At 35.7% G+C, this 14,988-nt stretch overlaps 1 protein-coding gene across 1 annotated transcript in view; it reads right to left on the bottom strand.

The window, feature by feature from the left end:
- Positions 1-1,445: 1,445 nt before the first annotated feature.
- Positions 1,446-14,988, bottom strand: part of LOC103156052 (protein NLRC3-like) — a 16,091-nt gene continuing 2,548 nt past the window's right edge. The window contains exons 3-7 of the mRNA XM_016663976.1: positions 5,107-6,904; positions 4,548-4,724; positions 3,692-3,868; positions 2,976-3,022; positions 1,446-2,563 (exon numbers count right to left, since the gene is read on the bottom strand). Coding sequence (XP_016519462.1) covers positions 2,040-2,563; positions 2,976-3,022; positions 3,692-3,868; positions 4,548-4,724; positions 5,107-6,904 — 2,723 coding nt within the window. The 3' untranslated portion in view covers positions 1,446-2,039. The remainder of the gene's footprint in view (positions 2,564-2,975; positions 3,023-3,691; positions 3,869-4,547; positions 4,725-5,106; positions 6,905-14,988) is intronic.

Below are 14,988 nucleotides of genomic sequence, written 5' to 3' on the forward strand. Positions count from 1 at the left end.
TCACCAGCCTTTTGTGCACAAAAAAAAAAAAAAAAAGCAAATCTAAAACAATGTAAAGAATACCAACACATCTATATCAGCCTGTATCTTTAAATTTACATCAAAAGCTCAAACCCTCATTTTGTGAGATGTGACCTGACAGCTTTTAATATCTAAACACTGGCTCTGTCCACATTTTCTCCCTCCATCGTGACCTGGATGTTCATTCCTCCCTACGACCTTCATTGTCTGAAATGAGCTTAGCAGATCTAAACAGCTGCTTTTGAAACATTATAAATGAAACATTGATAAATATTCTGATGTTAAATGCTGCCACAAGACAAAACATTATCATTCAATTGTTAACTCTGTTTTCTATGACTGTTTTTATGATATAAAGCACTTTGAACTGCCTTGCTGAAATGTCCTATACAAATAAACTTCATTGATCAATTGATTGATAGTATTCAGCAGGTTGTTTTCCTCTCAGCACAAAGACAGTGCTCTTATCTTTATGGAAAGAGAGATTATGTTTCATGATAAGTGTCAATAAAATTATTGTATTGGAAAATACTGGGACAAAAACTCCCCACAGATTTGTTAATCATTTCATAAGTAAATCACTACAATGATTTACTTATTAAGTAATTTATTTACAATATGTAAATAAGTTACCAGTTCAGAAATTGGTAGGATCCTCTTTTGCAGTTTAGTTTGTGGTGATTTTATTCTTTTATGCTGAGTTGCATGCATTTCTAGAATGTGTAATATGATGTTGTCCTCTATAATCCTACTACCAGGAAAAAAAATATTGTCCATTTACCATTTTTTTTTAAATCCCACATTCTTTGTAAGGTAATAAAATGTTTTATGCACTTCATTTGTCTCTTCCCATAAAATGTGTTATTACTGATGAACACCATTTTTATGAATTAGAAAAAGATACGTATAAAAGTCCCACCCCTTCACATGTGGTATCATTGGAAAGCCCTAAATGTCCTCTCCAGATACCAAAAGGAATTAATTTAGTAGAATGCAGGGGGTGGGAAATATTCAAGTTTAGAAATGTCCTCTACAGAGGACAAAAATGAACTATTGGTAGTCAGGAGGATATCCTATTTTACTTGAGAAGAATTATCATAAAAAACTGTAGCAAGTTTTACATCCAATGAATAAAAATGTAATTAAAAATGTATTTTGATTAAGTTTGATTAAGTAAGTTTGATTAAGTAAGGCAAATGTAAGGTAAGTTGTGCCTATTTTCATAGTGATTATGTTTATGACTAGTTTTTTCCCCAGATTCCAGTTTGTCTCAGATTAACTGTGGTTGACAGTAGATTTGGTGTTAATTATATACATGACTGCCTCATAAGTTTTAGATAAATCAGTGAAATGTTTGTAAGCTATTGGTTCAGTGGCTAATTAAGACACACATCACTTTATTTTATGTCTGTAATTTACAAGGTACATGTAGTTTTATAGTAGAAACACTTCACTGCACATATTTAGACAAACCACATTCACAAGACAAAAAAAAATGTCATCCTCCTTTCAATTCGAAAGGCCACACACACAGGTATGTTGTGCAATTCACATTTTTTATTGCGCTCATTATCACTTCAGTTTTTTTCTTACACTTGACCCTGCATGTTTTAGTTTTACTTTTACTAGCTTATCCAGTTTTTAGCTTCATTATTTCTCAGAGTATTATTTTTGTTTAATCCAATCTATTTTTACTTAGATTTGATGCTAGACTTAAATCTATTCAGTTTCCTAAGTACAAAAGCATAATACTGCATCTTTCTTATCTTTATTTAGATTGTTTTTCTTACTATGCATTTTATATTGGTGCTAGTTGTGTGTTTGAAATTATCTCCTTCTTTATCATTAGTAAGTTTTAACAAATCTCCCAAATTATTTCTTTACATAGTAAAGCAACATAAAGCAAAAACACAACATAGAAAACATGTGCTCTTAATGTAAAATAATACAGCATACACAGACATAAGCTACTAAAACGAGAGCTAAAACTAAAATGTTTGCATTTATTAAAAAAAAAATTATATTTCACACAAAGTTATAGAGCCTTTCTGAAACCAGAAACCTGCAAAGAGCTCCTTTGTGAATTTTGCATAGAAGGTGTGAATCAGACTCAGCCCTCCAGATGACACATTAAAATAACTCAGTGTACCAACCTTCCAGTCAAGCAATACTCCTATTTTTTGACACGGTGTAATCCTAACATTGAGTCGATCCGTCCCATGTAAGGCAATGCATTCAGTCTTGGAGCATAGCAAACTCCAGGACCAGTCATTGCAGCCCAGACCACCAGAACTGTCCCGTTCTCTACCCACAGTTTTATACGCCACTGCAATGCCAACCTTGCCTGTCCATTCCACTTCCCAGTAGCAGATGCATTTTAGACTCTCCTCACAAAGTACCTGGGTTCTCTTAAATCTGCCCTCATTTTCTGGTTGTGAAACCCTGTTGCTAGTACTGAGTATAGTTTTTGCTTCTTTGTTGTTTTCAGACAGAAGAAGTCGTCTGCCTGCTGTTCTTTCATCAAGTTTTAGATCAACAGCATCTGACAAAAATAAAAAAAAAATTATCTGTCATTAAACAGCAAAGTGAACAAAACAAGATAAGTCAGGAAGATTGTTGGGAAGCAAGCATATGAAGGTTTGTTAAAAAAAAAAAAAAGCTGTAGTCAGTTTGCTGGACTGAAAGTGAAACTCTCCTTGCATTTCCTACTTCCATCTGATTCTCTTACAAGTTTATTATATCAACAGGATACCTGAGAGCTGCTAGGCCTTATGTTTGGCTTAGACTTTGTTCTTGCAATTAATCTTGCTTTACCTGTGTCAGTAACAGCAGGGTTAGAGTTTGATACGTCTAAAAACTAAAAAGGGTTTGAAGCGAAGTCTTGGGTCTAAGAATTGTCTTGATTAATTTTGGACTTTTAAACTGGATTAGAAACTTTCAGAGAATAGACTTACATTTCATCATCCCAAGTTTTAACCTATGTGGTCCATTATAGTCAAAACTGTAAAAAGAAAAGAAACATGTTGAATAAAATCACACTTTTTATGTCTAAGAGGATTTTTGGTGTTTGACGTGTATTCAAACACCAAAGTTTGAATACTTGTAACTTCTATACAGTTACAGTTATACAAGTAACTGTATAGAAGTTACCTGTATCTTTTATGTATATTTACACTCACCTTGCTTACATTACATATTTCAGCTGTTGAAAATTTTGATGCTCCATGACATGATAATCAGAACAATTCATAAGGTTGCTTATCATGACCATATACTAATTGGCCCAACAAATGGGCTGCGACAGATGACGAAAAGTGGAAGTTTTCCACTGACTGGTGCATTTTTGCAGGCGATAGAAATTCACATCTACAAGAATAGCTCCTCCGAGAGCTACTACTGTGAGATAATCTGTGAAATCTTTTCACAGATTATCTCACTAATGTTTTACTGTCACGACATGCTGACAGTTTTAACAAAAATCTTAGAAACATTTCATTTTAAGTTACATACTCCAGCTTTAAAGTGAGTGAGACTTTCATTAAATATGAATATTGAGATGTTCTACGAAGCATATTCAGGCCACCTGTTTTATGCTTTTTACATAGTCTGCATAAAACTAACACTAAAATTTTAGTCGCATTGGAAAAACAGACATAAGATTTTAACTTGCCACACTGTCTCCAGCTTCCGAGTCGGATCTTCAGCGATGGTGTTGAAGACGCTCATCCCATAATCTCCACAGTGATTGTAACTCAGATCAAGCTCTCTTAGCTTGGAGACTTTATTAGATTTAAGAGCTGAAGCAAGAAAATCACAGCCTTTCTCAGTCACCTGACATCCCTGTAACCTGAACAGACAAAAATAGATATTAAAGATATTTAGAGATTGTTAGAGGAAGCAACCTGAAAACCCCAACTGTACATCCAAAAGCAGAAATTTACATATACAATTTTGCTAGACTTGATTGTTGTGTCAATTGTGCATGAATCAAATCAGTGATGCACAACTGACACAATATTGTAATTCTGAAAGAAGAAATTAATGCTCTGCCACACAAGTTTAACTCAATATTTTTATTTATTTTTGCATTATTACTATGTATCTCAGGACAACTTCTCTTGTGTTTTGTACAGAATGTCCTGGATTAAAGATTTAGATTTAATCAACATGTTTGAATTGAAACTAAATTATATTTTATCATTCTGTCAAATATTACAAAGGGGTTCCTTACATATTTTATTACATCAGGATGTTTCATAACCCTCACAGTGGACATGGACTGCTGGATCCTAGAAAACTATGCTTTTCCTTGAATCTGACTGAAACCTGGATGCATTTTTACCTACACACTGAATAATTTTATCACTTAAGTTGTGTGGAATTACAATCCAAAACAACAATTATTACCAGCAAAATTGAATCTGAATATCCAAGGAATCTTTCACAATCAGAAAAAGGAATAAATGCAACTCTGTAATTTTAGTGGGATTCTGAACAACTGCTTTTTTATTTGAAATAATACTTACTGAAGAACCTCCAGTTTACAGTGTAGACTCCTGAGTCCTTCAGCCAGCAGCTGTACTCCTGAATCCAGCAGATCATTATGACTCAGGTCCAGTTCTGTGAGATTTGAGGAAGCAGAACTGAGGACTGACGATGTAAGACCACTGCAAGACATTTCAGAGAGCTCACACCAGCTCAACCTGTAAAGATAGATATAGTTTTAGTAAACCAATAAACAGATTGTGTTTTTTTTTTTCTGCAACTTGTGTTAATTCTACCAGCTGTTAATATATTTTATGTAAACAACGTTATAAAAACAATTTCCCATCTTAAAGATTTATTCATTTGCTTTTTTATCACAATTAAATGTTTCAAATAATCACATGTTGATACAATACAGGTCATCACACCACCGCCACCATTTTTGAATATAAGAATCAGCGTTTTAGATACGCTCATCTAAAACACTAGTAACTTAAACAACTTACAATAAATTTATAGCAGATTCAAACATGTTGCTGTCAGAGTCAATTAATTTTGAATGCTAAAACATTTGAAAGACATTTTTGGTAAAATACTTACAAAGCAGTTCTGGAGACTTTGACCACTGGCAGCATTCCCAGAAGAACTTTCTCAGATTTCATGTATTTCTTGAGGTCAAAGACATCAAGTTTTTCTTCTGATGTCAACAGCACATAAGTCAGAGCTGACCACTGAGAGGTGGTGAAATTTTCAAAGGCTCTTGTGTCTGACTGGAGGAATTTCTTGATTTCTTGAACAAGGGAGTTGTCATTCAGTTCATTTAAACAGTGAAAAAGATTGAGATTCTTCTCTGGATCACTGACATCTTCCCTAATCTTCTTTTTGATATACTTGACTGTTTCCTTGTAGGTTTTTTCATAGTTTTCAGTCTTTTTCAGCAGCTCTTGGAGCAGAACTTGATTAGTTTCCAAAGAGAGTCCAAGCAGGAAGCGGAGAAAAAGGTCCCAGTCGCCGTTTTTGCTTTCCAAAGCCTTGTCCACTGCTTTCTTATAGAACTCTGATGCAGGCATGGATGAGGTTCTTGAAGTGGATTCGCTGAACAGATTTATACCCGTGGTGCTGAATGTGTGGAAAACATAGAGAGCTGCCAGGTACTCCTGGATGGTCACATGGACAAAGCAGAACAATTTCTGCTGGTACAAACCATGATCTTCTCGTTTGATCTGAGTGAACAGCCCAGAGAAGACTGCAGCGTTTATGACGTCGATACCAGAATCTATCAGGTTCTCTTCATTAAAGAGTAGGTCTCCATCCTCTATAGCCTCAAAGGCCAGTTTTCCCAAGGCCAGGACGGTTTCTTTATTTCTGGTGTTCCAGCAGGAATATGACTCAGAACTTTCACATTTGTCTTGTTCTGTATATTTCACATTAGCTTGTCTGCATTGGAGCAAAACAAAGTGTGTGTAGATGTCAGTCAGCGTCTTGGGCAGCCCGTCGTCTTGATTCCGGTGAACGATGTCCTCCAGAACCTTTGAGGTGATCCAGCAGAAAACAGGAACGTGACACATGATGAAGAGACTTCTTGACTGCTTCACATGTCTCAGGATGTTTTCAGCCAGCTCCGTGTCACTGAACTTCTTCCGGAAATGCTCTTCTTTTTGTTCATCATTGAATCCTCTCACTTCTGTCGTTCTGTCAATTTTTTCAGCAGGGATGTTGTTGGATGCTGCAGGTCGAGAGGTGATCCATATTTGAGCGTTAGGGAGAAGATTTCCCTGGATGAGATTTGACAGCATAACACTCACAGAACCTTGCTTTTTAACATCTGTCCAATAATGACTTTCATTGAATTCCAGATCTAGGCGACATTCATCGAGGCCGTCCAAGACAATCAGAATCTCGTACTTGTCATAGTCAGTTATTTCGGAGGTCTTCATGGCTGGATAGAGCTGATGAATCAGACCCTCAAAACTGTGTTCTTCCTCTTTTCTAAGATTCAGCTCTCGGAAAGGAAGTGGAAAAGTAAAGAAAATGTTTTCCGAGGCCGTGCCCTCTGCCCAGTCCAGGATGTACTTCATCGATGCGAATGTTTTCCCGATGCCAGCCACTCCAATAGTTAACACAGTTTTAATGTTGGTGTTAAGCGGTGATGGTTTGAAGATGTCACAATACCGGATAAGTGTTTCTTCTTGCTCCTGTTTAAACTTTGCATCTTGAACCTGTCTTAACTCATGCTGAGCATTCACTTCTCCTCTGTCCCCCTCTATAATGTAAAGGTCTGTGTAGATATCTTTAAGTAGAGCAGAGGTCTTCTCCTGATCGATCCCTTCAGATACGTAGGTAAAATATTCCTTCAGTTGGGCTTTTAGTTTCCGTTGGCTAGCAAAATCAGGTTTCTCTGCAAATAAAGAAATAATAATTTTGAACATGAATTATTGTTTTGTTGTAGAAATTATGAAAATATATTCAGACATGCTTGTTCAGCACTTGTATATAAAATTGGAACTCGGATTAATTCTTCACAGGATGATGACTTCACAGGATTTAATGGTTATAGTTTATAGCAAATGAAAAGGCAAATTAGGTTGAGCAGAAAATATAAAGATTACATTAAACCAAAAAATATTTTGTAAGAAGGGTACAAAATAAATAATAATTGAAAAACAAGGCATGGACTACAGCTTGTCATTACTATAGTCGGTGATTTTTTGTCGAGGGCTTTGACAAAATGAGAAGAAGAAATGGGCTATTGCTCATTGTTCAAAAGTTGTGTAAATTTTGTATTTCATACAAAAATCAGGGTCTAAAATTTTGGGGGAAGAATTAATAGACAGGTTGCACAGTTGGTAGAGCTGTTGACTGCAGCAAGAAGGTTCTGGGTTCAATTCCCAACTCCAGTCTTTCTGCATGGAGCTTGCATGTTCTTCCTGTGCATGCATGGGTTTTCTCTGGGTACTCCGCTTTCCTCCCACAGTCCAAAAACATGACTGTCAGGTTAATTGGCCTCTCCAAATTGCCCCTTGGTGTGTGTGTGTGTGCATGCATGGTTGTGTGTCCTCAGTGTTGCCCTGTGCCCAGTGGTGGGAAGTAACGAAGTACAAGTACTTCGTTACTGTACTTAAGTACANATCTACAGGAACATGTTCTGTTTAAGTCATATTTTCTGTGTCCGAGGGGTCTTCAAAGATGCCATTTCATTAATTAAAGAACAAAATGTGAGTAATACAAGATGGATAGTTTAATGTCTAAAGTTAAACTATCCATCTAATGTAATGGCTACAGCTAGCTGTTAGCATGTTTTTAGCTTACATCGACAGAGGAATAAACATGTCTCACAATGTTACATCGCACTCCTTTAATAAAGGGTGTAAACAGTTGTTGTTTGCCGTAATTATCCCTGATGGGGTTGTTTTGTTTTATTTTATTGCTTGTTTATTTGAAATTTTTCTGAGGAAAATTTATAGCATAGGCTATATTACAGATATAGCGACCAATATGATTGGCGTGTCAATAACATTTACTTCAGCAAAAGAGAGAGGTTTCTCAGGTGTTCCGATCGTAGGACGTCCTCGTTTCGCTAACACCAACTGATGTGCATTACTATGTTAGTGGTAGAACATGGGAAAAAGATGAAAACTGTTTCATAATCACAAAATAATTTTCTTGCACTCTATGATATGTGTCATCTCAAGATTGAAATTTCATCATACCCTGTGCAAATAGTACAGTTATCATCTAGGTGTGGAAATGTTATAGGTTATAGGCTGCAGATGAAATTCACTGAATCAAAACTAATGTTCAAAGTTATTTGTAAAATAAAAAGTCCTGGTTAGGATCACTCCCACCTTGATCTTTGACCAGATGGTGATGTGATGCCATGTCTGCACAACCAATAGAAATGCAGAATGTTGTGATAGATGGATGGATGCAAATAAATAAGCAAGGAAATAGATAAATAAAGAAAATAACAAAATGACCCCATTGTTGTTCCACACAATGTTTCCTAAAGGTACAACATTTTGGGTGATCTTATTATTGTTCTACAGTGTATTGAAGAAAATAATTATTATTTCTATATTTTTGCAGATTGAATATGATGTCATAGCGCTGATGGATGACAAAACTGCCACATTACATCCCCTCCCACGGAGACTGAATTGCCGTCTGCAATTGTTTTCAAAAGCAAACAACCGCTCTAAAGAAAACAAGGACGTCTGCAGAGAGATCCCCTGTAAAAATAAAAGACAATTCCTACAATGTCAGATTTGGATGCTCTGATCAGACTGAACTACAGACTTTCTTTTTGTACCAAATAATTACTTGCAATTTTAGAACACAGTCATTGGATTATATTGTGCTCACCTCACTTCCAAACTTTGTTGGTCAACCAGTGTGATTATGCATCCTATCCTGTGACAACACTAATTTATGTTGAAATGCAGATGTTGCCAATGGTAACCTTTCACCTGTCCATTGAACTTGATTTTTTGGACCAAAGCTATGTAAGTTTCGTATGTTTCAGCAAACCGCTCATGCATTGACTCAGGGACAACACTCTGCCAATATATCTGAAGCAAATGAAGACCTTCTTGCCATAACTCTATAGAAACTCTATAGAGGTGGATGACTTGCTAATGAAGGGATGCAGTTTTCTAATTTAGCTGTGCTGGAGTGGGAATCCATATTAAAGTTGGAGGGTTGTAGCTCTGGAGGACTGGACTGGACTTGGTCACCACAAATTAAATTAACATTTTGAAATTACAGAGCATTTCTACAAACATGTATCTCTGCAAATATTTGAAGTTGTTATATCTTTTGGGGAATGCTTAGTGCTATTAAAATAAAGGGAAGCTGTAATAATCATCACCCATGTGAAGATCCATCACATTTTGTATTTCAGCTCTGTAATGATTTTAAGATAGTTTAGCAGCTTTTTATGTAAATGTATAAGCTCATAACCAAATTGATGCTATGTTAGCTGACTTATGTAAAGCTCTTAATAGGACAGAACTAAAATAAGAAACAGATATCCAACATAATTTGACCTGTATTATTTGACCTGCACCTGTGAAACAGAACCCTGTAACATGTTATTGTCTCATTAAGTGTAAGAAACCATGTATAATGATTAAATGTGTATCTTTAACTATTTTTAATTAATGTTTGAAATAACAAATAAATGGGGCTGCACAGTGGCGCAGTTGGTAGAGCTGTCGCCTTGCAGCAAGAAGGTTCTGGGTTCGATTCCCGGCCCCGGTCTTTCTGCATGGAGTTTGCATGTTCTCCCTGTGCATGCGTGGGTTTTCTCCAGGTTCTCCGGTTTCCTCCCACGGTCCAAAAACATGACTGTCAGGTTAATTGGCCTTTCCAAATTGCCCCTAGGTGTGAGTGTGTGTGTGCATGGTTGTTTGTCCTGTGTGTCTCTGTGTTGCCCTGCGACAGACTGGCGACCTGTCCAGGGTGTACCCCGCCTCTCGCCCGGAACGTGAGCTGGAGATAGGCACCAGCACCCCTCCCGACCCCACTGAGGGACAAGGGTGAAGGAAAATGGATGGATGGATGGATAACAAATAAATGGCTTTCTGTCATGTGACTGAGTTTATTTGTGGCAGTTTCTTGAATTCTGTTTTCATCATTTTCATATCTAAATACTTTACCTTGTGGTTAAATATCGTCCTGTAAAATGCATTATTTTTCTCAATAAAATTAGCTGATCAGTCTTATTTAGTCACTGCAACCAAGCCACATGTAAATATTGACTTTTCAGCAAAATACATATTGAAGGCAAGATATAAGGCTACGGATTTGCAAAGATGAAACATTTCATTGTTAATTTGAAAAACATGGTCATTAGAATGACCCAACTTTTAAAGCATTCTGTTAGGTCCTGTGTTACACAACCATTATTCAATATAAAAGATAACACTGCTCTTGTATCAAAAAATAATAAAGTTCTCACAGATGTACAGATAAAATAAACACTAATTATTAAGAGAATACCCACATACAAAAAAACTGAATTCTGATGTCAGAATTCTTTTTTTTTTTTTTTAGTGCCCCTAATCCTTTTCAGTACTTTTTGAACTAGTGTCACACACTGTCTACAAACAAAATGTAGAATTTGTGGCTGGGGTGGGGGAGGAGTTCCCAATCTTAATACTAATAAAATTATGTGTAATTTAAAACTACTTTTAGGCAAGTTGCTGCATATGGAAGCATAGTTTGCAGATTCAAAGGATGGAATTCCTTTGCCAAGTAGTTCTAGAACTAAACCGTCTTTAAGTTTTAAGATATGACAATATTACAGTAAGACTTTCCTCCATTTACATTGTTCATACTTGACCAAAATCTTTCCTTTAAATGAGGGCTCACACAATTAAAAGTAAATACCTCACAACTAAGCTTGTCATTCTATTCACCTATATTCTACACACTTTGCATTCATTCTACAATTCAAATAAAATTTTGGAAAATCCAAACGATCAGTTTACCATATCACTTTTTTCTCTTGAGGAAGATTTTCAGAAAAGATGACACTGAAAACAAAAATGCTTCACTTACCTGCTACCTGACATGATCCCATCCTCTTCCTGAGACATTTTCTTTTAGATCTCCTGATGTTTCAGCAGGTTTCTATTTTATCTTACTTCAAACTCGACATCTTGCTTCAATATTTTTCTATTTCTTCTTGCAAAAACACAGTTATAGATGCCTAACAAATAACAATTTCTATGAAAAAGGAAAACATCTGAACTGTATGAGGTCTTAAGATTTATGTTTAGTCGGTTCCAACAGTCACAAAATGTCTACAAATGAGAAAAGTTAATATTTAACAGCATCAGAGCTGTACAAGTAAGAACTTTGGCCTTGAAATATAAATCCAAGAACATTTCTTGTCATAAATCTTGCAGTAGGAGAATCAATGATTGTAAGCCTATAAACCACAGTTAAGCTCAATATTGCAGTAACAAACTTCTTACAGGTTTGTCTTCTATATTCTCCTCCTAAGTATTCATTTCCCTTTTAGTTCACATCAAATTGTACTAACCTTGCACTAACCTTGTGTCATAGCTGTATATTATTTTTCTACTTTGTATCGTCTTAATGTTCTTTTGATTGCCAAACATAGGATGGTTAATAAACTATATTCTATTTCGTTAAGGACTTAGTGTGTAATATCTTGTTAAAACGTGCATAGTGGGTCTTTGTTTCCCATATCTTCCAGAAAGTATAGAGGCTGCAGTTTCAGGAGACAAAATAATGCATTTAACTTTAATTTGCTTATGTTCCAGTAAGAATGGAACATCAATAATGAAATGAAATTATTGGACTTGAAAGTCTCTCATAGTATGTAAAATATGTATATGGAAAAAAGAAATAAACAGTGAAGTAAACATTCTTTTAAAGTATTTTACTTTTAGGTATTCTTACTTAAAAAAATTCTAAAACAATGTAATGAATACCAACACAGCCATACCATGCTGTATCTTTAAATTTACATCAAAAACTCACACAGTAATTCTTGTGAGATGTGACCAACTCAGATCCTGACAGCTTTTAATATCTAAAAACTGGTTCTGTCCACATTTTCTCCCTCCATCTTGACCTGGATGTTCACTCGTCCCTGAATGGAGGATGTTTTATAACATAAAGTTTTTGAAACATTATAAATGAAACATTGATAAATGTTCTGATGTGCAATGCTACCACAAGACAAAATGTTATCTTTCAATTGTTGCCTGTGTTTTATGACTGTTTTTATGATGTAAAGCACTTTGAACTGCCTTGTTGTTGAAATGTGCTGTACAAATAAACTTGATTGATTGATTGATAGTATTCAGCAGGATGTTTTCTTGTCAGCACAAGTACAGTGCTCTTATCTTTATGGAAAGAGAGACCATGTTTCATGATAAGTGTCAATAAAATTATAGTATTAGAAAATACTGGAACCCTCTGTGTTACTGCCTCGCTCTTGTTCTCTGGATTTGCCCCTTTTGCCTTGCCCTTGTCGGACTGCTGTTTGCCTACCCGGATCTCGACCTAGCCTGTTCTTCTACGCCGTTCACGCCTACTCCCTCGGACTCTGCTCTCTACCCCTTTGTGTATGACCTCGGCCCGGCTGACCAAGAACTTGGATCTTACTCTGATGCTACGTTGTGAGTACGCTGCCCTGCATCAGCGCTTCTCCCCCGGCCCCCATGCCCAATCTCCTAGCCTGTACAGCTGTCTAACCAGTGTGCTTACGCTAATAAAGATCCTAAGTTTTCTGCTCACTCCTGTCTCGTGGCTGATTTCGGGTCCTCCTAGTGTGCTCTTACATAAATCACTACAATGATTTACTTATGAAATGATTCACTTACACTATGTAAATAAGTTACCAGTTCAGACACTTTTTTATTACAATTTAGATTGTGATTTTATTTTGCTCTGAGTTTGCATGTATTTCTAGAATGTGTAACATTACCTTGTCCTCTATAATCATATGTCCTACTTTATTACTTGAAGAATTATCAGAAAAAACTGTAGCAAGTTTTTACATCCAATGAATAAAAATTTAATTTTGATTAAGTATGCAAATGCAAATTAGTTGTGCCTATCTTGATAGTGATTGTTGTTATAATACAATTTGGAAGCTAGTTTTTTCACCAGGTTCCAGTTTTGTCTCAGACTAATTGTGGTTGACAGTAGATTTAGTGTTAATTATATACATGACTGCCTCAGAAGTTTTAGATAAATCAGTGAAATGTTTGTAAGCTACTAGTTCAGTGGCTAATTAAGACACACACCTGTGTGCACGTCTATATGTACAAGCTTCAAATTTCACATGCACACATTTTGCTGATGGCTTAACTGGAGGAGCGCAGTTGAGTTTCGAATGGATGGAATGAATGGAGAGGGAGTGACATCGCCTCCCGTGTCTCGAGCCTCTGATGCATTTCTGGCTTCCTGAAATTCTTCGATCTGGCAGAATTTATTAAACATGCTCATGTACGCGGTGCTCACACCCTGCCTCTTGCTCTCTGCTATCTTTGAGTGTGATGAGTGGCAGGAAAGGAGTGGGGTAGAGTTTAGTTGTTATCGCAGGGCAATGGTACATGAGGACAAGAACTGAAGCACTGGACTAAGGTCTAAGAGCAAGTTTTCAGAACTCAGAGCTGACACTGTTTTGCTTGTCACACTGTCTCATCTTGCACAAGATTCCCAATTAACCTAAGTGCTTTTCATTAAAATAGTTCCTGGATGATATTGTTCCAAAATACACACACGCACACACACCTGCACACACACAGACAGGGCTTTGTAGAAAATAGTTATTAACTATACATAGCACATGTTTTTCAAAGATTTTAAATTACTTCATATCAAAAAAGACAGTAAAAATAAATTTATTGAACTCCGAAGAAGTTAAACAAAATATATTAACAAATGTCTTGGAAAATATATTTTTTTAAATACATATTTTCTTAAGGAAAGGGGAAAAATTGTTAAATGTCAGTTTTATTAATCAGCAAATTTGTTTTCAACACAGAATAAAAATGTACAATTAAAAATATTCTGGATTTCATCAAATGGTTTAAATATTTGTATTTGTTAAAATTGAAAATGTGCATTGCAAGTTCATTACTAATAACAGCAGTCCGTTGCCTTTTAATGTTACTGGTTTACAGTAAAAGCACATAAGTCTGTCTGAACAATAATATCAAACTCAGAAGAAAAAAATATTTCACAAAATATGCAATCTAAAAACAAATCCTTTAAAATCTAGTTTTGTTTTAGTTCTTCACTCCAATTAACCACAAACATAAAACACATTTCTTTAATCAATTTCAAAGCATATTATAAAGAAGTTTATGATTTTATTCTCCTTGCTTGAGTCATTAGACTTGGCTTAGACATGCAATGCAATTTTTGTAGATTGGAGTAGCATACAATCGGAAATTGACATAAATTACAGTAATTGAAATTTACAGTAAGAATAGTATTAGGAGTGCACAATAATTATATGTTCAAGCTACTTTACATATACTGTAGTTCTGTGGCAATCTGCATGTCCATTGATGTGTACATTAAAAAATTCAGACCATGTGGTCAGGTACAGTGAACCTAAACAACCTAAACACTAATATAAAAAAATAGTCATTTTAAATAGAACAGCAGCATTTTCTTCTGTCCACTAACTTCTGGGAGTCTTTCCACCCACCCTTATCTGATTAATTTCATTTTTTTTTTTTGCATAATTTGTTACACTTCAGTGTTTCAGAACATAAAAACAATTTACTTATTAGTCATAGATAACACAAGTAAACACAAAATGCACAAAAATCTAAATCTAGATGGCCCTGGTGAAAGTAATTGCCACCCACACCGACCTAACTGTGGTCCATCACACCTGAGTTCACTGTCTCTTGTCACACCTGGGACTGTTTAATGCCACACCTACTCCTAATCAAGACATCACTTAAACAGGACCTTCATGACAAA

The sequence above is a fragment of the Poecilia formosa genome, unplaced genomic scaffold, assembly GCF_000485575.1.
Source record: "Poecilia formosa unplaced genomic scaffold, Poecilia_formosa-5.1.2 Scaffold461, whole genome shotgun sequence".
NCBI lineage: Eukaryota > Metazoa > Chordata > Actinopteri > Cyprinodontiformes > Poeciliidae > Poecilia > Poecilia formosa.